Here is a 22,645-nt window from a genome sequence, read left to right on the forward strand (position 1 = left end):
GACCTAATACAGAGCACAGGGTGCAAAATTTCACAGCCCTGAGCAACAGTTATATCAGTGTAAGTTTTAGATGTAGAACATTGGCCTACTAAACCCAGGGTTGTGAGTTCAATCCTTGGGGGAGCCATTTAGGGATCTGGGGCAAAAACTGGGGATTGGTCCTGTGCTTTGAGCAAGGGGTTGGGCTAGATACCTCCTGAGGTCCCTTCCAACCCTGATATTCTATGATTCTATCCCAGGTGAGCTTCTGGGTCTCTTCAAAGGCCAACCTTTACTCTAGCCTCCCGTTGCCTCAGGACACTGCCTTCTTCCTGCAGACTCATGCTGCATTCACATGTTCTGCCTGCCAGAGTTTCCTGTGGATAGTTGTCAATTGTTCAGTTGTTGGGGTTCTCGTTGCCCTTCTGGATCCTCCACTGAGTGGGTTGTTTCAGTCAGACCTTTAACCACCCATTCATTTCACCCCAGACTTATGTGATACAATGCACCTCATGTTACCTGCTCTGCCCCAAGTGCAGATTTAACCTTTCAGTGTCTGTGCATAGCAATGCAAAGCACACAGAGGGAAACTGAGGCACATATAGGACTCCAATTACTAGTTCCCATATTTGTCACACATGCGCAACAGGCAATTTACAAAAATAAAAAATAAATAAAAATTAATTTAAAAAATTAACTTTTACACTTGGACTACTTTTTCAACGCCACAGTCCAAAGTCTGCATGGAACAGACTGAGTTTTAACAAACAACCTCTCTAAAGTTCAGGGCCCATCATGAAAGCCAATATGGAACATGCATCACAGATGCTTTTGCTGTATGGTGTAGGAAAATTAACAGTAGTAGCTACCAATAAAGCATTAAGTCTGCATTTCCAAAAGAACAAAGCAGGGCTCAAATTCTTTCCTTACCCAATAGGTGTAAATAAATGTGACTGTACCTGTAATCAATACTGATGTAGAATTTGAAGTACTTTAGTTACATTCAAGTACATCCATATCCCCAATTAATGGAATCTGTCAACCCAGTACAGCTCAGAGGCAATCCAGCTTTTTTGTCCCCAAATATGATCCCTATCTTAAGTTATCCTTGCTAAGCCTTTCAGATAAGATATAAAGTGCACTATTAACAGCTCTTTTAGCAAGAGTAGGGCCATTAACCCTGCCATTCAAACCAAATTGCCATGTGGGTAAAAATACACTTTGCACTTCCAAGAGAGCAGCTATTTCACTTCCCATCCTAGCCTTACGTATGGTATTGTGCACTGTTAAACAGATGTGAGATGTATGTCTTGGGGTGAATCTATGTGGTGGATTAAAGTGATTTATTTTTTCAACATCAGCAGAATTTCTAAAGTGATTTGAGATCCCTCTTAATTAGAAGCTCTATGTAAAATGCACAATCACAGACCTATTGTGGTCTCTTCCCTTCTCTGTTTAAAAGGGGAAGAGATTTTGGTCAGCTCTTTCTGCTTCTACAGTTTGCACACCCATGAGATAAGCATTTTGAAACACAAGACGTTCAGTTTAAATCACGTTTTACTGTGCTTGTCGCCACTCACCAGGCACTGTTGAATGGTTTCTTGTTTGTGTAGAAGTGGAGGGATCCACCTCCATCTCATTATCTTGGAGGCTGCCCTGGGATTCTGTGATGACAGACATCCTGGTAGAACGGCTACGTAATACTTAGGAAACAAAGAATTTAAGGTCAGTATTGAGCACTGACAACAGCAGGCCAGTTTCTTCAAAAAAGATCAGTATGATCATGAAAGTACAGAACAATAAGGAAAGCAGCCTGGTTAAAAAGATACCATTCACAGCAGGATCTCAGAACCTTTAGAGAAGTTTAGGATGAGGCAGGGTGCTAGAAAGTTATCAGTTTGGTGAAGAATGTTCTTGAAAAATGCCACTAGTGCAAGATAAATAGTTCACTCCAGATTTGCAATTGCAATGTATTCCTTTTCCTATTCCACTTTAATTAAAAAGAAAAATTAGGATTCATTAATTTATGCCGAGATTCCTGAACTACCATTCTTGAAAGGGACCAGAAGGCTCATATTCATGCTCCTGGTCACTGGATCGACTAATCTTGATGAAGGTATTGTAAATCCAGTGACTATTTGACAGGAAGGTCTCTCTCAGTCCACACATCACAAAACTGGCACCTTGATTAAAGTATCTGTGGAAACTTCCAAAGACAGCATAAGCGTGGAGACAGCTTCTTTGTCATCACTGTCTCTCCAGGTGAGGGTTGAGGAGGTATCATGCCCATCACCATGGCACCTAAGAACAGTTAGAACCAGCGTGGAAACTTCTGCCAATGCTAAATTCACTTAAAAGCTATGATTACAGCATGTGTCTAATAAAAGCTGCACTCTCAAGGTTTACCATGCAAGCTGCAAGGGAATTAATGTCTTAGCAGTCACACATTTAGGTATCTATTACTTTAAGATAATGGCCAGCTTCTTACTTGGAAATTCTTTTAGCGCTTTTATGCCAATGCTGTATCATCCATTCAAATAGTTTAAAATAGGCCTTTTTTGTGAAGAAAGCAAGTCTGACATGAAAAATTTGGAGTGCAATATAAAAATTAGATCTATTATCACCTCTAGCAATTGTAGGAATTTATCCAGAATACAGCAATGAGCATTCTCATGTGAAGACAAGATTCCCGTTGCACACCAAATGTTCCTTAGAATTGTGGATAAACCCTGTGCACAGGAGTTGTAATTGTGCCCATGGAGCTCAGTGCAGATCACACCAGAATTCTTTACCTGGTTGCTGCTGCTCGGGCGCAGACACATTAGGTGTCACCGTTGCCACTTTAGGAACAAAAAAGAATTGTACTTTCATTATGCTTGGAGATGGAATTAAATGCTATGTCCTCTGTGAAGTGTAACAATTTCCAAACCTGAGCTCACCAGAAACACTCCCAGTGTCTCCAGCACTCTGATCACTTCATTACGGAAAGAAATGGCATGCAGTATGTTGACACCACTGCTCCCTAACAGAACAGAATACCATACTTCAGAAGACTAGCAAGATTAGTTTAGGCAGAGCCAGTTTTACAATTAACTTTGAAAAAGTTGCCATTTATTTTTGCTTCCCTCAGGCGCAGATACAATAGTACACATTACATACCGATGGGGACTTTCTGCTTCCTTTCAGGTCCTGCAGACCTCTTAGGCTGAGCACATAAAAGTGTTGAACTTTCTAACCAATGTAATGCAGAACTCAGAATAGGAGGATATTGTTCCCTGCTGCTATAGCATAGATGTTTAGCAAAAGGGAACACAGACTACTTTGCTTTCCTGCTGGATTCGGAGCTGGCCTCTCTTTATACACAAAGACAGTGGTTCTCAATCTTTCCAGACTACTGTACCCCTTTCAGGAGTCTGATTTGTCTTGCATTCCCCCCCACACCCAGTTTCACCTCACTTAAAAAAACTACTTACTTACAATTTGAGCAAAAAATTGCTTGTTCTCATTTTTATCAGATATTTATAAAATAAATCAAATTAAATATAAATATATTTACATTTCAGTGTCTAGTATATAGAGCAGGGGGTCAGCAACCTTTGGAAAGGGGTGTGCCAAGTCTTCATTAATTTAAGGTTTCGTAAGCCAGACCGGCAGACAGAACCCCAGACTGGCAGCGGGTTGAGATGCTCAGCCTGCTGATGCCCTGGGTTCCATCCATCCAGCCCGGCAGCAGGCTGAGTGGGGCTGGCAGCCAGGACCCCAGCTGGCAAGGTGCCAATGGCCAGGACCCCAGCCCGGCAGCGGGCTGAACGGCTCATCCCGCTGCTGGTCTGGGGTTCTGTAATTCAGGCCAGCAGCCGGGACCCCAGCTGGCAGCAGCATGCCACTAAAAATCAGCCCGCGTGCTGCCTTTGGCATGCATGCCGCCGACTGCCAACCCCTGATGTAGAGCAATATAAACAAGTCATTGTCTGTATGAAATTTTAGTTTATACTGACTTCTCTAGTGCTTTTTAATGTAGTCTGTTGTAAAACTAGGCAAACGTCTAGATGAGTTGATGTACCCCCTGGAAGACCTCTAAGTACCTGGTTGAGAACCATTGCACTAAAACCCTGGGACAATAGCCAGGCAACATGCACTGCAGATTCAGTTATATTGTATGCTTCAGAGTTACAACAGTGACCTCTAGGGAGTGCATTACTCATTTGGCAGTGACTGGCTGGGTTACGAGCACTTGATTGGTCAGCTAGCCATTCACTACCAGGGAGTGACCAGCCTAGAGACAATCACTACTTAACTCCTAGTACAATTTCCAGTCTACCAGTTTTATGGAAAGTTCCCTGGATTAGTGACAGGGATGTGGATTTGTCAGTTCGGGATGCCTGGGCTGTTCCCATCAGCTTTGCCACTCCCTGCAAAAAGGTTTGTATTGCCTTCCATCTCCAGCATCACACAGAGAACCAAGAGAGGGAGAGAGTTCAGAAAGCCAGTAGCAGCTGGGGTGGAAGCCTCCAGTTCCAGAACTTAGCACTACTGTACTGGACAGGACAAATGGTAGCAAGCAGGAAGCTTGCTGCACTTCTGGAGGGAAGGAAGTCAGAGCCAACGTGGCAGGGGGCAAGGAGAACATAGCATAGGATGCTAATTAATTCTATGGAGAGCTAGTCACATTTGTGATCATTAGCATCGACATGGCAAACTGCACACACACTAGTAATCTTTCCTCTCCAAACTAACAAAAAGTCTCAAGGAATAAATTAGTCAACTACAATCTGAAAGTTGAAGTTAGATATGGGGAGGGAACTATTTCCCAGCTAGCCCCATACCTGCCAGCCCAGGGAGAATAACCTCTTATGGACCCCACCTTCCCTTGCAACACCCCAATCTTCAACTAGCTTTGTTCAAAACCTTTTATTCTGTTGATACAAGAACCATTGACCCTATTCTGGAGCCTCTCTATGCACTCACTTTCCATTGGATTATGAAATTTGCAAAGTGGAATTTACTAGTATTAGTTGTAGAAAGAATTCCCCTGAAGCCTGTAGAACTATACAACTTAGAAGAGATTAATAAAAAAAAACAACACTGTTGTGATAACCTACTTGCCAGCTCATAAACACACAAAAGCAGCCTGCTGGCAGTAGGCCTGTATTAGGGTACCCAAGGAAGGAACCCTCCAAGATGTAGAAAAACCTCAGAATGCCTTATAACTATGATTTAAGACTCAAATTTCAATAAGGAACCAGCATAAAGTACAGTTGCTTAATTAGTACATTTTGTAGTGGTATGCCTAAATTAGAGTAAATCTACAGCATAATTTATTTTTGTCTTATGACTATAGACAAGAATTAAGAGTTATTTTTACCTTCTCGTGGAGCAGGAATTTTTGAAAGGGTTGTTCTACGTTTTTGTTTCTGCAAAAAAAGTTAAAAAGCCATTGCAGTAAGTATCTGAAGCATCTACCATGCTCTTTGCATTATATAATTAAGATATGGTAACAAATACAAGAATGTGCCTGTTTTTATAAAAAACAGCACAGGAAGCCCAAAAAAATCCAAATGGAACAAAAACATGCATACCCAGAGACCTCAAAGTTTAAAATGAAGATAAATGAAAGAATCAGAGCAGTTTTTAAAATAATCTGTACTTATTTTGCAATGTTATTTATGATCCGACATGCTACTGTTTGAATTTTAGTACCATAACAAGAGTTTAAGGATTACATACCTGTACAGTTACATTCTCCTGCAGAGGCAGGTTCTCTTTCACATCAGAAGCAGACGGAATTTCTTCTAAAATCTCTGGATTTATTGTTATCACATCTTCAATCTCAATCTACAAAGGCAAAGACAAGATTTAGTTAGACAGACAATTTCTGTTCTAACTCCAATGGAAGACAAATAGCTTGACATAAACCTTAAATAAAGACAACCAACTATAAGCCATTAATTTGTTTGATGTGGAAAATTAGGGTTGCCTTGATTAGTAATTTAGTATTTTAAATTCCACTTGAGCAGTCTAATCTGACTAGAATAGAAATCTGCTAGTTAGACCATCTACCAGTGTCTGCCAGCCACCACTCAGTTCCGCAGGAGCCATTGCTAGTGTTTTCAGAAGCACCCAAAGCACATTTGTCACCGTTTTAATCTCTTGTGGCTAATCTTAGTACAGCTCTCAATCACTCCATGATTTCTGCTCTAGGAGAGCATTACGAGTTTACAATATAGTTGTGCTTACTGAAATAATTTTTAAAAAACTACTCACACTGAGGTAAATGAAGCATTCAACATTTAAACCAAAACAATTAAATTCATCTGCATTTTCCCCATATTCACCCTCCTGCTATTTGCAAGTGGGAGTAAATAAGTGATTTCACCTCAACCTCCAAACTCCTGGTTTACCCTGTAGTGAAGTCATAATCCTTTATCTACAACATTCTGCAGCTCTGGGAAAGTGTGATGTCACAAATGTGTTGGGGGGGGGTCGCATGCAGTAGTGAGGAGTTGGGCTGTGAAGGAGAAAATAGGCACAAACTGAGCCTCTCCCCCTTATTTTTACTGTGTAAAGATAACCCTATAAAACAGAGTTTGTATGCCACAGAGTTGTATAATTATCACTTCATCCTCCACCGAAACTAAGGTGCCTTTGATATTGAAATAACTTTCTTGTGCAGAATAGATGCTAAGTTTATATATTAAATATTAACCGTTTAGTGGGTTTAGTAAAAAACGCTATTTAATCCTCTGTAAAATGAGCAAAAATACAATATTAACTGTTCTCATACAAAAGAGTTACAGTATTCACCAGATTTTTAAAATAGATTTGTGATTCTCTCTCCAAGTATTATGGAAACCCAGGACAATCATCAAGTTTACTCACTTCTAAGTAAGATCTTGTTAAATGACAGTCCCTCAAACTCACCTGGGCTCTGACTTTGGAGGTTCTGCAAGTCAAAAACCTAGGCCCCCCCATGATACTTGTGCAACCTCATTGATCTTATATAAGCTCATGGGTTTGCACTGGTAGAGCTCAAACTAATTTGCCTACAAAACCTTTATCAATGGTGATTATGCATGACATAGCATACCCAGCTTCAATGTCAGAGCATCACCTCATCTTTCAGATCTACCTATAGCTGCCGGTACATATTCAGACTTCTGACTAGCATAGATCTGATAAGAGTTTCAAGTCTCAGAAAATGCAATTAGTGGTTGGCCTCTGGCCCAAACCTCACGGCTAATTCCCCATCTATTGCAAAGACATCTGGGATTTTGTGAGCCAACTCCTCACTATAAACATACACTAAGTTTCAGAAAAAGCAAAAAAAAGTTTCCCTGAGCGTAAATAAAAAAGCAGAACTAAAGAATGGAATGTGGTAAATTGTGCAAGCTGGGAGGAGCTTTACAAAATCAGATTCCAAAACAATGGGAAACAGGGGAAAACCCTTTTCTACAGCCAATAGAGTGGGAAGATGTCTGGCAGAATATTAGAAATGCCTGCAGTTCTTTCTCAACTTGTCTTTCAAAGACAATGGAGATATTTTATTGGAACACCAAGTTTAAGTATAGTTTTAATGCATAACTGGGTAGGGGATGCCCAAAGTATCCAAGTATCAGAGGGGGAGCCGTGTTAGTCTGGATCTGTAAAAGCAGCAAAGAATCTTGTGGCACCTTATATGCTGCAAAACATCTGTTAGTCTATAAGGTGCCACAGGATTCTTTGCTGCAAAGTATCCAACTAATCTCACATTTTCCCATATGTTAAGGAATTCTTCCAGAAAATTTTTAAGAGATCATTAAAGGTGTTGAATACCAATATAAAGCTGCCAAGATTGTGTAAGCTGGGGCTTTGTTAAGAGCATGACAGTACAGCACTAATGAAGAAGTCATAACTCATCACTTATGAGTCGTAAAACAAGTTTATGCATATAAATACATAAGCATTTAGTTTTATTCTGAATCAACTATTCTTACTAGAAAAAGAACACATTGCCATCAGAGGCACTGTGTGTCAGCAATACTATTGTAATAATTATTTGTGATTAGTTGGATTATAGGGGTCCAGTTTACAGCAATGAGCGATAAGGGGTTTTCACAGCTTTCCTACTCTCAAACTAAAGAGCCAAAGACAAACATGGCCCAAAATTAAGGATTTGTAAAAACAGACTTGGCCTTACAAAAACTAATAAAATCTTAATTTTCATGGGAACGTAATGCATCTGCAGCATTTCCAAACCAAATATTACAACTTTTATGCATTTGAATCTGAAGAGTTAGAACAGGTTTAAAAAATTTATTAAAATGTTAAGAAAAAAGTGAGTGGTACAGAGTTTAAGCATAGAAGTTTCTGGTTATCAGGAAATAACATACAGATTATCGAGGGTACAAAATTTGGTTTAAGATCGGGTGGCATAAGGAATACATAATCTGCAATATCCCCGAATGCAGGTAAAAGGTTGATGGGTCGAAGTACAGACATTGAGATAGGAGGGTATGAAGTTCAGAAAGTGGCTATGTTCAGGTGTGGACTATAACAAGTGGATAGGATGAGGATGGATTGACCCTCATTTGTACTACAGGCAAAAAGTGAACTGCCCAAGCTGTTCTCCTTGTCCTAGGTGACAGAAATACTAAGATTATATTTTTAACCCTCAGTTTAATGAGCCACAGAATTCTATGAAACACATGTAAGAAAAATGGCTTTAAGCCCAGAGGATCTTTATTTAATAGAGTCATGGATTTCAGCCCCATGCTTTATAACTATGCAATCAAAGTTGCTGATTTACTCCAGATTGAGTGAGCATGGGGACACCTCTCACACTTACCTCTTTTCCTTTGGTTGATTCCCCTTCTGACCATTCTACCGAGACAGACAGCCTTTCAACGTTTACAGTCTTTATAATTGCACTGTGAATTAAGCCTAAGGATTAAAGATAAATTCACATTTCATCAGGTCATTCAACACAACATGCTTAACTTCTGCTGAAGAGAACAAGTCCCCATATTCAGCTCTGTAATACCAATTCAAGACTGGAAAGCTAGTTTTTCAGAGAGGAATTTGCCAGTATTCTGCATCCAAAGCTATGAGCCATTGTTAAAATCTGGGAATGGCCTTCATACTATAAATATTGGATAAACATTCAAGACACACAAAAAAAGCAATGAAGCTGTTAACTCTGCTGTCAGCCAGCAATTTCCTCAGAGTACCAATACCCTTGAGGACACAGCTGCCTAAAGGAAATTAAGCTATTATTGTCCCTTTGCTGTGGCACTAAAGGCAACACCTTTTCTGGCAGGGATGTGATGTGCTATTTTTAGAGCCCAAACACTGAAAGACTTCTGACTTACTTAGCTTATTTTGGCAGCACTTTGTATATGTTTTCCCATTTATATGGGTTTTCCTACACAGCAAGCAGGGAAGATGAAAAAAATTTTTAAAGTGGAAAAAACAGTCCCATCAAAAAGAAAACCACACACAAAGATTGCCTGGGGGAGTTCAAGGGTCTGTTTAGGACCAGAAACCAATTTTTAAATTGCACTGAAATCTGCTAAACTCCATGTTTACAGCATCCCTTCATTTTCAATCTCCTTTGGAAAGGACAGAGTCTCATATATGCTTTGTGTCACTGGAAAGATTTCATCAATAATGGAAAGGAAAAAAGCCAAGTCAGTAACAAGACCAGTCCCCTAGAGGGCATCACAAGCAGCAAGTCCCACAGAGGCAACCAAAGGTAAGAGTGAGCATGGCCATACTGGGTCAGACCACTGGCCCATGTCACCCAGTATTCTGTTTCCAATACTGGCCAGTAACAGATGCTTCAGAGGGAACACACACACATTGGGGGAAGGGAGCATGCACACATCCATAGTGAATATGACAGCCCTATTTCAGCATGGAGCTCCGACAATCCCACTGCATATCCAGTGATGACAGGACAGGGGAGAAAGGGACTTGTCCCTGTTGCAGCCCAGAGTGGATGGGGCTCTCCTCCTTCCCCCTCACCCCCAAAAGAGAGGCTACTTCCCAGAAGTGGGGCATGGTAAGGAATGGTAGAAGGAGAAATAGCAGAACAAAGACAATGGACTTCAAGAAGGCAGACTTTAGCAAACTCTGAGAACTAGTACATAGGATCCTATGGGAAGCAAGTCTTAGGAGAAAAAAATAAAGAGTTCAAGAGTTGGCAGTTTTAAACAGACATTATTAAGGGCACAAAAGCAAACTATCTGAATGCATAGGAAAGATAGGAAGTATGATAAGAGACCATCTTGGCTTAACCAGGAGGAGATTTTTTTTTAAATGGCCTGAAACTCAAAGAGTCAAAGGTAAAAGAAAGTAGTAGGGATGTAAATACTGGTTAAAAAAATTAAAGTTATTTTGTTTAACCAGTTAACTGTTAACCAAGGTAGCTGGGGGGGACATAGTGGGGGCTGGGGCCGGGACTCCTGCCCCGGCCGGGACAGGGCTGGGGCCGCTCCCGCTAGGCCGACGCGGGGCCACCGGGGTTAATGGTTAACCTTTTACATCCCTAAAAAGTAGATCAAATTACAAAGGATGAATATAAAACAAACAAGCATGTAGGGACAAAGTTAGAAAAGACAGCGCATAAAATAGATTAAATTAGCTAGGGACATACAGGGTGACAAGAAAACAGTTTACAAATACACTAGAAGCAAGAGAAATATCCAGGCCAGAGTAGGCCCGTTACGCAATAAGGATGGAAAGACAACAGAAAATGCAGCAATGGCCAAATTATTAAATGTCTTTTTTGTTTCAGTCTTCACCAGAAAGATTAGCAGTGATCGGACGACTAACATTATTAACATTAGTGTACATGGATTAGGAGCGGAGGTTAAAATAGGTGAAGAACAAGTTAAGAATTAAGGTATGTCTGCACTTAAAATACTACAGCATAGACGCTACCTATGGAAACGGGAGGATTCTCCTGTTGATATAGGTAATCCACCACTCTGAGAAAACAGAAAAAATTTTCAGTTGACCTAGGGCCCTCTACACCAGGAACTGTGCTGCTCAGGGGTGTGGATTTTTCACACCCCTGAGGAGATGTCATTACACTGTCCTAATTTCCTATTCTAGACCAGGCCTTACTTAGACAAGTTAGATGTCTTCGAGCCAGCAGGCCCTGACAAAATACACCCTAGAACAGGGGACCCCAACGCAGTGCCCGCGGGCACCATGGGGGGCATCTAAGTGCGCCTACGTCCTGGCAGGCGGTCGAGCAGCCACCAAAATGCCGCCCAATTTCGGTGGCAACACCTCTCGATGATGCCGCTTGCCGCCGACAAGCGGCGTCATTGAGAGGCGTTGCCACCAAAATTCAGTAGCATTTCGGCAGATGCTTGACCGCCACCACGGTCCTTCATCTGGTGCCCGCCAGACGAAAAGATTGGGGACCATTGCCCTAGAATATTTTAAGGAACTGGCTGAAGAGATCCCTGAGCCATTAACAATTATCTTTGAGAATTTGTGGAGGAAGAGAGAGATCCCAGAGCACTGGAAAAGGACAAATATTGTACCCATCAATAAAAAGAGGACTAAGGATAACCCATGGAATTAGAGACCAGTCATCTTAACTCTGGTACCTGGAAAAATAATGGCACAAACAACAAATTGTAAGCACCTGGAAGATAAGGTAATAAGTAATAGTCAATACAGATTTGGCAAGAACAAAAAAATCAAGTCAAACCAACCTAATACAGGAACTCCTCACTTAAAGTCCTCCCGGTTAACGTTGTTTCGATGTTAAATTGCTGATCAATTAGGGAACATGCTAGTTCAAGTTGTGAAAAGCTCCCTTCTAACATTGTTTGGCAGCCGCCTGTTTTGTCCACTGCCTGCAGGAAGAGCAGCCCATTGCAGCTAGCTGGTGGGTGGTTGGAACTAGGGTGGACCAGCAGCCCCTCCCCCCCACCAGCTCCCTCCTCCCCCAAGCTCCCTGTGCAGCAGTCCCCCCACTGCCACGTGCTGCTCCTGCCCTCTGCCTTGAAGCTACTCCCAGAGACTCCTGCTTGCTGTATGGGGGGGGAGGGGGAAAAGGGGGGCTAATGTCAGGGTGTCTCCCCTTCCCCCCTGCTCCTGCATCTCACTTACCCCATCTTCCATACAACAGGGGGGACTCCTGATGGATGGAGGGAGGGAGCTTCTAGGCAGTAGCTGCCATCTCAGCAAGCTGATTTAATTAACAAGGCAGTCTACTTAAGCCTGGGGTCAGCTACTTAAAGGGGAAATGCGCATTTTTTTCTCTCACACACACAGGATGTGTGTCTCTGTCTGCCCTCCCTCCTTTTCTTCTGCCTTTTAGAGTGTTGACTGAGTCCTCAAGGGTTAACTGCCTCAACTGCTAGTTCATTTAGCGGTAAGGCATTCCCCGGGAAATATCCCACCCTCTGACTCCTCCACCTCAACCAAGGTTCACAATCATCACCACTGTGTACCAGTATTGTTTGTTTAAGACTTATACTGTATGTATATGTATATCTTGTCTGGTGAAAAAAATTCTTTGGAACTTAACCCTCTCATTTACATTAATTTTTATGGGGAAATTGGATTAGCTTAACATCATTTCGCCTTTTTCAGGATCATAACTAGAACATTGAGCGAGGAGTTCCTGTATCCTTCTTTAGGAGGGTAACAAGCCTTGTGGAGGATAGGAGGAAGCAGTAGATGTGATGTCTCTCAACTTTAGTAAGGCTTTTGATACTGTCTTATGTGACCTTCTCATAATCAAACTGGGGAAGCAGATGCTAGACCAGGGGTGGGCAAACTTTTTGGGGTGAGGGCCACATCTGGGTGAGGAAATTGTATGCAGGGCCAGGGCAGGGGGGGGTGGAGTGCAGGATGTGGAGGAAGGGGCTCAGGACAAGGGATTGGGGCAGAGAAGGGGTGCAGAGTGTAAGAGGGGGCTCAGGGAAGGGGGTTGGGGTACAGGAGGGGTACGGAGTGCAGGATGGGGCTCAGGGCAGGGAGTTGGGGGGCGGGGGGCAGGAGGGGTTTGAGCTCCAGCCCGGTGCCGCTTACCTAAAGTGGCTCCGGGGTGGCAGTGGCGCACACCAGGGCCAGGGCAGGCTCCCTGCATGCCTGCCCTGTCCCCACGCCACTCCAGGAAGTGCTGCGGGCCCTGGGTGGGGCGGGGGCAGAGGGCTCTGCGTGTGCACATGGAGCCCTTTGCCTCCCGGCCTGGGGGCTGCTTCTGAGAGCAGCGCTGGGCCCGCAGCACCATCAGGGGTAATCCCGCGGGCCGGATCCAAAGCCCTGAAGGGCCGGATCCGGCCCGCGGGCCATAGTTTGCCCATCCCTGTGCTAGACGAACCTACTATAAGGTTGGAAAACCATACTCATAGGTAGTTATCAATGGTTCTCAGTCAAGCTGGAAGGGGATATTGAGTGAGGACCTGCAGGGATCCGGTTCTATTTGTATAAAGTTTGCAAATGATACCAAGCGGGGAGGGGTTGCAACTGCTTTTTGGAGAAGAGGGTTAGAATTCAGAATGAGCTTGACAAGCTGGAGACATGCTCTGAAATACAGAGGATGAACGGCAACGAGGGTACACGCCAAGCAGCACGCCTAGGGCGAAGGTCAGTTGCACAAACATAAAAGGGGCCAGGAACGGCCTAGGGCGGAGCACCACCCATGGGGGGGGGGGGCACAAACACACCCCACCCCCCCTCCCCCGGGCCGCAGCAGCAGGGGGTGCGAGCGAGCCCGGAAGCAGCTCCGCTCCGCGCCGATCCGGCCGAGCCCCGCGGGGAGCCCCCGAGCAGACCGGGCGGGGCTCTGCCGGCAGGGGAGCTGTGGGGCCCCCGCCCCTCCCGCCAGACCCCCCCTCGCCGAAGGGGGCGGTACGGAAAGCGGCGGGGGTCAGTCCTCTCAGATCCCCCCGCACTCACCGTTGCTCCGCTGAATCTTAATGAGCCGGCCGGGCTGGAGGCGGCTGCAGACCGCGGCGTCCATAGCGCTGGGGGGCGGGGGGGGGTCCTCGGAGCCGCTAGAGGAGGGGAGGCGTGAAGGGGTCTGTGGGCCCAGCGGTACCGCGTCCAATCAGCAGCCGGGAATGGCGGCCCCCGCAACCGCCGCCGATTTAAACTCCGCGCGCCGGCGTGCCGCAGGGCCTACCGGGAAACGCGGCCTCGGAACCACAACCCCCAGCATGCTGTGCGTGTACAGGGAACTCCATCTCCCAGCATGCCGAGGGACTCCGGCCTAGCGCGCCCACTGGGGACTACCACTCCCATCATGCCGCGGGCCCCTCTCTCAGAGCGCTGCGGGGCCTCTGCGCGCGGTGCACGCTGGGAGATGTAGTCCTTCTGGGGCGGGGCGCTCACAGTGCCCGGCTACACGTGGTGCTGCCACGCCAGGCAGGGGTCCTGTTCTGTCCGGGCCCCGGGCCTGCAGGCGAGGGGAAATGGAGGGAAAAGGGTAATTACTGTAAAAAAATCAAAAGGAAAAATCCTTCCTTCCCCAGCAGTTTTTAACTCTAAAAGAGGAGGAGGCAGAGACGCCACGAAGTGCCCTTGGGAGAGGGAGCAGCGTGTCCAGTCCCATCTGGAGAGGAGTCACCAGAACAAACGCCTCCGCAAGACACTGCCAGAGGAATGACGGTGAGGGGACACTCACGGAGCTGGTCCCAGCATCGAGTCAGAGCAAAGGAAACTCCGGCAGAAGTCTCTGAACACGAACAACAAGAACAGGGTCTCTGGTACTGCTCCCACTGCTTGCCCGTGTGATGATGACTTGGGCTTCAGAGAGGGTTTTCTGATTCTTCCCTCCAGGCAGGTGGCGTAGCAATCAGGCAGCCTACTATAAGCCAGCTGTGTTCCTGAGGCTGCCCAGAGACTGGCTCTCATGCCAGCCTTGATTTCTGATACACTTGATTTCTTTTAGGAGTGCCCATGCTTCCCTCCCAGCTGGCGGCATCCTCCTGGTAAATGCATGAAGACTAGGATTGGGGACAGTAAGGCCTTGTGTTTTTTCTGGTTTCCTTTAGCACCTGTAACACCACGGTCTGTGTGAAGAGGGAAGTTAGCACCTGCAGAGAGGCTGGAAAAAAAAGATGAGAGGAAATGTTCCAGGAACTAGTGACTGCATTCCAACAGAGGGCCTTGAAGAAGTTTGGAGGGAAGGTTTCCTGGTGCGACCACAAAGCATCAAAGTAGAGTGCATGGCCTTGGAAAGGGACATGATACAGACTCAAACAGGCTGTTGGAGCACCTTTTGGGACAAAGGTCAAGCACTGCTCCCCAACCTTGCAATGTCCTGCAGACTATAGGGAACATACCAGACTGGGATCACCATTTCATTCAAGCTTTACAACTCCTTCCAGAACAATCCACCTACCAGGATATGGAGAAGGAGAACCCCTTCAAACACATCACCTACAGGAGTTTATGAGCCTTCAGTTTGGCCTTGCCACAGTTTCACTGGCCTCAGATTTGCACTGTGTTCTTAGTTCACTGGGTTTTTTTAATCAAGTAGTTATGTATTCCCTATGTTATTTGTTCATTCAATGAATTTTTGGGGGTAGAACTCAGCTGAAAAATGTCATTGAGGTACAGCCCAACTCACAAATTATGTAACATCAACCCATAGTATCAATTCCTAATAAAATCAGCACACAAACAAACACATTTCAGTCATTTCCTTGGCTGCAGCATATTCATTACCCACAACTATCCCCTGGGCACAGTGCATCTGTAACCCTAGTTCTATGATCACTTGGGGCTAGGTTCACAAAAGGATTTATGCACCTAATTGTCACCTTAGGCACCTAAATCCCAGAATCAGGCCCCACTGGGATTCCCAAAACCCCTACTCAGCTGCTGCTGAACTTTGTAGATGTTTAATTTCACTCGGCAGCCACATTTTTGCAGCAGAAGTTCCTTAGGTGCCTATGTTGCTGCCTGTACATGACCTCACTGTAGCTCCACACCAGGCGTCTGGACTCCTAACACGCACTGTGATGCACAAACCAGGGTAGACAAACATTCTTCCACCTCACACACCCACAGGGCCCAATCTGGTAGGCAAAGGTCTGTACACACATACCAGAGTAGGTCCCTATAAGCAAGCTTCCACAGACACAGCTGTGGGGGGAGAGGAGAAGGAGGCCCTCCCTAACAACTTTTAGCCTAGTGGTTAGGATACACACCTAGGATGCAGGAAACCTAGTTCAAGTCCCTCCCATTGAGTCCAGCACGAGCCAGGATTGTTGCCTGCAGGACATTTCCTATGGCTTTGTCCTGCCCAGGTTTAATGGGCCCATGTGACAGGGCTTCCGCTGAGTTACATGGTGTTCAGTCCTGAGCCACCTCAAGGCAGGAGAGCTCAGATTCGGATGGAGGCTCAGGCCTAACTCCTCATTCTGGGACCCTGCTAGCCCTGCATGTCTCGCCACTTTTCCAACATCACCACGCAAACGTGAGTCCAGACACGTCCCTCAGCGTTACTCCAGTTACACTAACGATGGACCCCAAGTCAGAAAAGAACCATCCCCTCCCCCCAGACTTCAGACCTCAGGCCCTGCTGTGATTTGCACCAATCGTCCCACCTCATTAGTACAGATGGATAGTGCAAGTGCACACTGATACCCACTGCATGGAGCGAGGTCTTCGGGGGTGTTGGGCCAAAACCAAAGCAATTCATTTAACTGAGGACATTGTGATCTGACCCCTGTGGTCTCTGGAGTCAGATCAGGAACTGGAGCTCCACTGCGGCTTTAGAGGAATGAAAGCCAGTCCCCATTATCCCTGCAAAATGGACCCATGTTCCAGACCAGTAACAAGCCCTGGCAGGTAGAGAAGCCCATTTACCATAAAAAGCTGGAACAGAGTCTCTCCTGTTGCCTTCCTCACATGCTCCTCCACAATGGGAAATGTCCGGACAAAATACTGCAACAAAACACCCCAATAAGTGCAAAAGGAGGGAGGGGGGTGTCTGGCTGCACTGAAAAGCAGCACCCTCACGGGATGGGAAAGTGCTCCAGTTCAGTGCTCCTTCCCACCTGGGATTTATCTGTCCATTGCCCCCACTCTGCTGTTCACCTCTTTGAGCGCCAACGCTGCTGGGGGCCGGGGTTAAATAGATGGGGAAAGGGTCAGTACAACACCCAGGCCCCACCCATACTGCGAGAGCAGCTGGATATTTCAGCTTCTGTGATTGGCAGGGGTCTAGTTAACCATCGCACCACTGGGCTTTAGCGCCGACGCCCCCTGTGAACCGGAATGGACGACCTTCACTCTGGATTTCTCTAGGCTGGAGGCTTTGGGTTGGGTTTGAAGCATGGTCTTTATGTTGAATTTCCCGATTTTGTATTATTCAGAACTGCGACCCATTCCATGAAGGTTTCTTCTCAATTACTGACTGCCCTTAACTCCACCTCAGGGAAGGGGTTTGTCGGGGAATCGTGACTGTTAAGCAGAAGGAGAACTGGGCTTGGGAAGGATAAGCTCGTCCTCAAGCACTAACAGCAGAGGGGACACAAACCGTAGGTACGTTGCTGGATCATCAATGGCCGTTTTTTCCAGCCTTGCCCCAGTGTGACTGATCCCCTTTATCTGAATAGCGCCCACTGCTCAGGAGCTTATGGGGAGGAATCCACATTAAAATCCACATTGCCCCCCACAGAGACACTCACCTCTAGAGAGATGCTGGCCTGTCTCTGGCAGGTGGTATGATCCTGGTTCCCCATAGCACATATAAGGCCGTGCACCACTCTCAGCTGGATCATCTCTTCAGCCAGTTTGGTGGAGTCCTGGGCTAGGATGCTGCAAGGAAATCAGCACAGTCAGGCTCCAAGGCTCTTCTTACAGGGTGGGGGAGGGATAGCTCAGTGGTTTGAGCATTGGCCTGCTAAACCCAGGGTTGTGAGTTCCATCCTTGAGGGGGCCACTTAGGGATCTGGGGCAAAAATTGGTCCTGCTAGTGAAGGCAGGGGGCTGGACTTGATGACCTTTCAAGGTCCCTTCCAGTTCTAGGAGATTGGTATATCTCCAATTATTACCTTTTTTTTTACCTATTCTGCCTGGGAGAAGACTCCCACAACAACAGGAGCTTCCTGGGAATGAAATGAGAGAGCCACATCTAGCAATTTGGAGGGACAGATTCTAGTCCTGTTGCCTTAGGTGTGGTGCTGATCCAAGTGCAAAGTGATGCCTCCATCTTTCCATGTTCACTAGCGAATGACTAACACCAATGAACAAGGACGGGTGCTATTCTTAAACTGAACAGGGAGCCCATGGCTGCATGTGAACTTTTTAACATCTATGTTTGGGGCTCTACAATTCTTTTAACGATTGACAATAAAAACACCTGATTTACATATTACATCCTAGCGAACCCACCATGTTACCCCATAGACTGCAGCATCCAGGGTGGAACAGTAAATTGCATTATCTTATTATTGAGCACATCACTGGAGAAAGCAACATGGCTGGTGTTAGTGTTGTCTTCTGCTTTTAAAGGGAGCAATTTGGCATCGGACCATCTTGTGGACTCTGCAGATCTCTAACAGGAAGTGAGCTACAGAGAAGCATGGAGACAGAGAGAGTTTCGGGATTCACTGGGTCAGACACTGACTTTGGTTCCATGCACTACGCTGTCGATGTAAAATTGTTAAGTCGAGGCATTTCACTACAAGAGACTCTCTCCTTCCCTGAGAATACAACAGGCTCTGTACTGTCATGTAGCATGGTTTGGTCCAGGTATGTGGCAAGGTGCTAACGCTGTCCCTCTCTATGCTGGCCTGGAAACAGAGGGAACATTCTGACTCTGTATTAATGGCCAGAGTAAAGGTTGATATATTTCACCTATAATAAAAGCTTTGAATAATTTCAGGTGTTGTTAGTAACAGGGGAGGGTCTGGATTTTGCTACCCAAGCAGAAGTGCTTCTCTCTAAGCTCCTGAGCACTGTTGTGAATGGATGAAAGCCCCCAAAGTCTATATGGAGGAGTTGCAAAGCCCCAGGGAAATACTCAGACAGCAATGGCAGAGGACTAAAGATTCCCTCTGAAGTATAACGACTGGCCTTTTCTCCTTAAAGGAAGCAGCTTCTCTAAATCCTGTATAAATCTCCCTTTGTAGTTTGCTCTGAATGTTCTTACCCAATGGTTTTTGCTGCAGCCGCTTGCTGTACTTACACCGACAAGGGCTCAGGAAGATGGAGTGTGGCTGGGTCTGAATGGAGCCATACTGCTGCCAGAAAGCTTTATTTATAACCTGGGTGATTAGAGCAGTAGCACCTGAAGAAAAGAGGATTTGTGAGATTAGAGCAACATCCCCAGGGGAATCTCCATACAAATGTACTGTAGCCCAGTGCTTCACAAGGAGCTCTCACTGCTCAGCGACTGTGTCAGGCTAATGCAGCAACTCAAACAGCCTGGGACCTTACAGTCTGTTTCATTGAGACAGGATGTGGGTCAGAAAACCAAGGTTTCCCTGACTCTTGAAAAGGTGTCCTGGGATCTTTAATTTTCTCTGGCCACATGCAGAAGGGAATTGACTAAGATCTCTGAAAGACAGCGCCGCATCCCCTGCTCTCCAGTAACTTTGCTGCATTAACTGAACAAATCCACACAGGTCACAAATGGCATCAACATTCCCATTCCTGCTCCGAGGGCTCCAACAAGCTGGATGTTTGTTGTTGCCTGGCAGTTCCCATTACCCAAAACAGGCAAAGCTGATCTCTGCAACTCGCCAGAGGGTCACTGTGAACAGGACTCAGGAGCCTGCATCAAAGGAAGCAGCATCAGAGGAAGCTGTGACACCCATACATTGAGGTACGTCTACAGTGGGGACAGGGGCAGGGGATACGGAGGCCTGGAGAGTGCAGGTCCGGCCTCCAGCTGCCATGGGGGCCCTGCTTGCCATCTCCTCTCACCTGTCGCAGGAAAGGGGACGGGAAAAGAGAGGGCGGCCGCAATCCCATAAAAGACACTAGGGTTACCATACGTCCGTATTTTCAAGGACATGTACAGTTTTTTGGTTTTTAAATCGCTGTTTGGGAGGAATTTTTAAATATCTAAAAACATCCGGGATTTTGCCATTATTATTTTTCCCCAAAGAAGAGTTGATCATTCAAGAAAGTTGATCACTTGAGAGAGTGCCCACTTTTCCCCCCTAACTCCCAGTGCTTGTGCTGCAAAACAGCTGTTTCGTGTGGCTAGGGGGAAGGAGGGGGAATGCGGCGTGCTCAGGGGAGAGGCGGGGCTGGGGGGGATTTGGGGAAGGAGTCCAATGGGGCAGGGAGGGGGTGGAGTTGGGGTGGGGACTTTGGGAAAGGGGTTGAAATGGGGTCGGGGAAGGGGTGGAGTTTGGGCAGGGGGGAAGTTGGCGCCTAGCCCTATGGTCCCAGACAGGTACGATCATTTTTCCATAGTGGCGATAGTGCAACATCGACAATTTCAGTGTCTTTTCTGAGTTTGTACCGTGCACGGTAGTGTTTCCTCAAGAGCTCTTTATTTGATATTTTATTTTACTGCCCCCAAACACAATGCCAAAACTAAAGTGTAACTTCACTGCAGAACTAAAGATGAAATTCCCGTGTTTTCGAAGTGGTAGAGAAGAATGGGAAGCTGAGTGCTTGGTATGTAGACCTGGTACTTAAGTCTCTGTGAAAAATAAAGGCGCTAATGATTTACAAACTCATGTGGACTCAGACAAGCACAAAAAAGCAGTTCGAGGAGAGAGCTCATCAACAAAATGGACAAATTATTTTGTAACACCAGGCAGAGAATCAGAGGATGCTGTTACTGCAGCAGAGGGTGCTTTTGCATTTCACACTGTTATGTGTCATAATAGCTTTAAGTCAATGGATTGCACATCTGTCTTCCTGAAGAAGACATTCCCTGATTCTGAAGTAGAATGGAAATTTTAAAGTGCTAGCACCAAGACAGAAGCAATTGTTATCTCTGTACATGCACTGCATTCTGTTGATGTTGTTCTGAAAACATTTGAAGAAAATGACATAGCTTACTGTGGAGTTGCTACAGATGGAAGCAATCACGGTTCAGTGAAAATATTTCCAGTAATTATTCAGTATTTCAACTGGAAGAATGGCGGTTTGCAGTCAAAATTGCTTGAGGTCAGAACACACCTAATGAGACTGCCGACACGATTGCTCATTACGTAAAGGAAACGCTTGAAAAAAATGGTTTGTTCGAGAAGTGCATTGCATTTACAGGTGACAACTGCAATACAGTGTTTGGAGGACTCCGGCGTGATGAAGATGGAAAGAATGTGTTTGCAAACTGAAAGAAGTTGCTGCAGAAGAGAACATTAATTGGTGTGGGTTGCCCAGCACACATTTTGAACAACTGTGTTCACCATGCAGCAGAAAGAATGAACGTTGACACTGAGAACATTATTTTTAAAATGTACCAGTACTTTCATATCTACACTGGCCAAACTGAGCGGCTGAAGGAGCACTGTGAGTTTGTTGATGCTGAATACAGAAAGCTGCTTTCTCATAGCAAGACACGATGGCTGTCATTATTTCCAGGCATTACAAGGCTGATACAGATGTTTCCGGCCTTGAAGTCATTCTTTCTGTCACAGGACAAACCACCCACAGTGCTGAAGACACTTTCTGAGTATGAATTAAGTGAGATTTACCTCTGGCACATGCATTCACTCATGAGTGTATCCCAAACTTACATCCAAGAAATCGACAGGGAAAGCAATTCTGTCATGGAAGTGCTGACAAATTTGAACTTGGTTCGCACTATCCTTCTTGAACACGAGACTCACAACTTTATGTCCCTGAAAGTTAAGGGACTACTAGCACAAAAGCGCATGGAAGGAATTGATGAAGAGTGTGACAAATTCTGTGCTGAAGTAGATAATATGTACAGCAGATGCTTAGAATATTTGGAGAAGTGGCTTAGACCCCTGGAAGACTTCTCTTGTTTCAGGTGGATTACCCTGAGTGAGACACCGAATTGGAGTGATGTGGAACTTTGTATCAAGTACCTAATCGATAAGGGGGTGCAAATTGATGACATGAAGTGTTTTGATCAGGTCAGCAACCTGAAGAAGTTTACGGAAAGTTGCAACAGTGATGAAGAGTTCAGTAATTATTTGCTAGCACACCAGAAGTGGACCAAATAATTTGAGAAATCCAAAAACATTGAGTGTCATTCAGAACTGTTAAAGATTGCACAGTTCTTCTTTGCTATTCCCTCTCACAATGCAAATGTAGAATGAATTTTTTCACTGATGCAAAGCCAGTGGACAAAGGAAAGGAACAACTTGAATGTTGAGTCGCTGAAAGGAATTCTACTTGTACAGTACAACTGCAGACAAACTTCTTGTAAAGACTTTCATGCCTTCTTAAAGAGCAATCAACCACTGCTGAGAAAAATGCGATCTATGTGCAGGCACATGAGGAGAAAGAAAACTGAAGAACTGGTAAAAGGAAAGGACTCACTACATATAAAGAAATACAGTAAAGTTTAAATCATTAAACTTCACTTTTGAGGCCATATCACTTTTTCTTATATATACTCAATATAGACGACATGTAGCGCACAGCATATATAACAGTATAATAACACATTAATACAACATGAGTTGGTAGATACTGGTGCAAATACACCCCACCCCACCCCCCGTGGAGTGTCCTCTTTTTTGAATGTTCAAATATGGTAACCCTAAAG

At 45.3% G+C, this 22,645-nt stretch overlaps 1 protein-coding gene and 1 long non-coding RNA gene across 6 annotated transcripts in view; both read right to left on the minus strand.

The window, feature by feature from the left end:
- The window catches only part of KIF2C (kinesin family member 2C), a 50,358-nt gene extending 36,314 nt beyond the window's left edge, over nt 1-14,044 (minus strand). Inside the window, exons 1-6 of one of the 5 annotated variants that reach the window (XM_045026781.1) lie at nt 13,885-14,044; nt 8,804-8,898; nt 5,707-5,814; nt 5,345-5,393; nt 2,772-2,819; nt 1,560-1,682 (exon numbers count right to left, since the gene is read on the minus strand). In XM_045026781.1, the coding sequence (XP_044882716.1) occupies nt 1,560-1,682; nt 2,772-2,819; nt 5,345-5,393; nt 5,707-5,814; nt 8,804-8,898; nt 13,885-13,948 (487 nt within the window). In that variant the 5' untranslated portion in view covers nt 13,949-14,044. Of the gene's footprint in view, nt 1-1,559; nt 1,683-2,771; nt 2,820-5,344; nt 5,394-5,706; nt 5,815-6,243; nt 6,384-8,803; nt 8,899-13,884 lie in introns of those variants that run through there. The other 4 variants (XM_045026780.1, XM_045026782.1, XM_045026784.1 and 1 more) reach the window with 4 other exon arrangements.
- A 2,134-nt stretch (nt 14,045-16,178) lies between these two features.
- Nucleotides 16,179-18,852, minus strand: LOC123375673. The gene is made up of 3 exons (XR_006581554.1): nt 18,006-18,852; nt 17,628-17,790; nt 16,179-16,881 (listed from the first exon to the last, which is right to left on the minus strand). It is a non-coding gene; the product is annotated as an uncharacterized LOC123375673 (long non-coding RNA).
- Nucleotides 18,853-22,645: the final 3,793 nt, after the last annotated feature.

The sequence above is a fragment of the Mauremys mutica genome, chromosome 8 (genome assembly GCF_020497125.1).
Source record: "Mauremys mutica isolate MM-2020 ecotype Southern chromosome 8, ASM2049712v1, whole genome shotgun sequence".
Taxonomy (NCBI): domain Eukaryota; kingdom Metazoa; phylum Chordata; order Testudines; family Geoemydidae; genus Mauremys; species Mauremys mutica.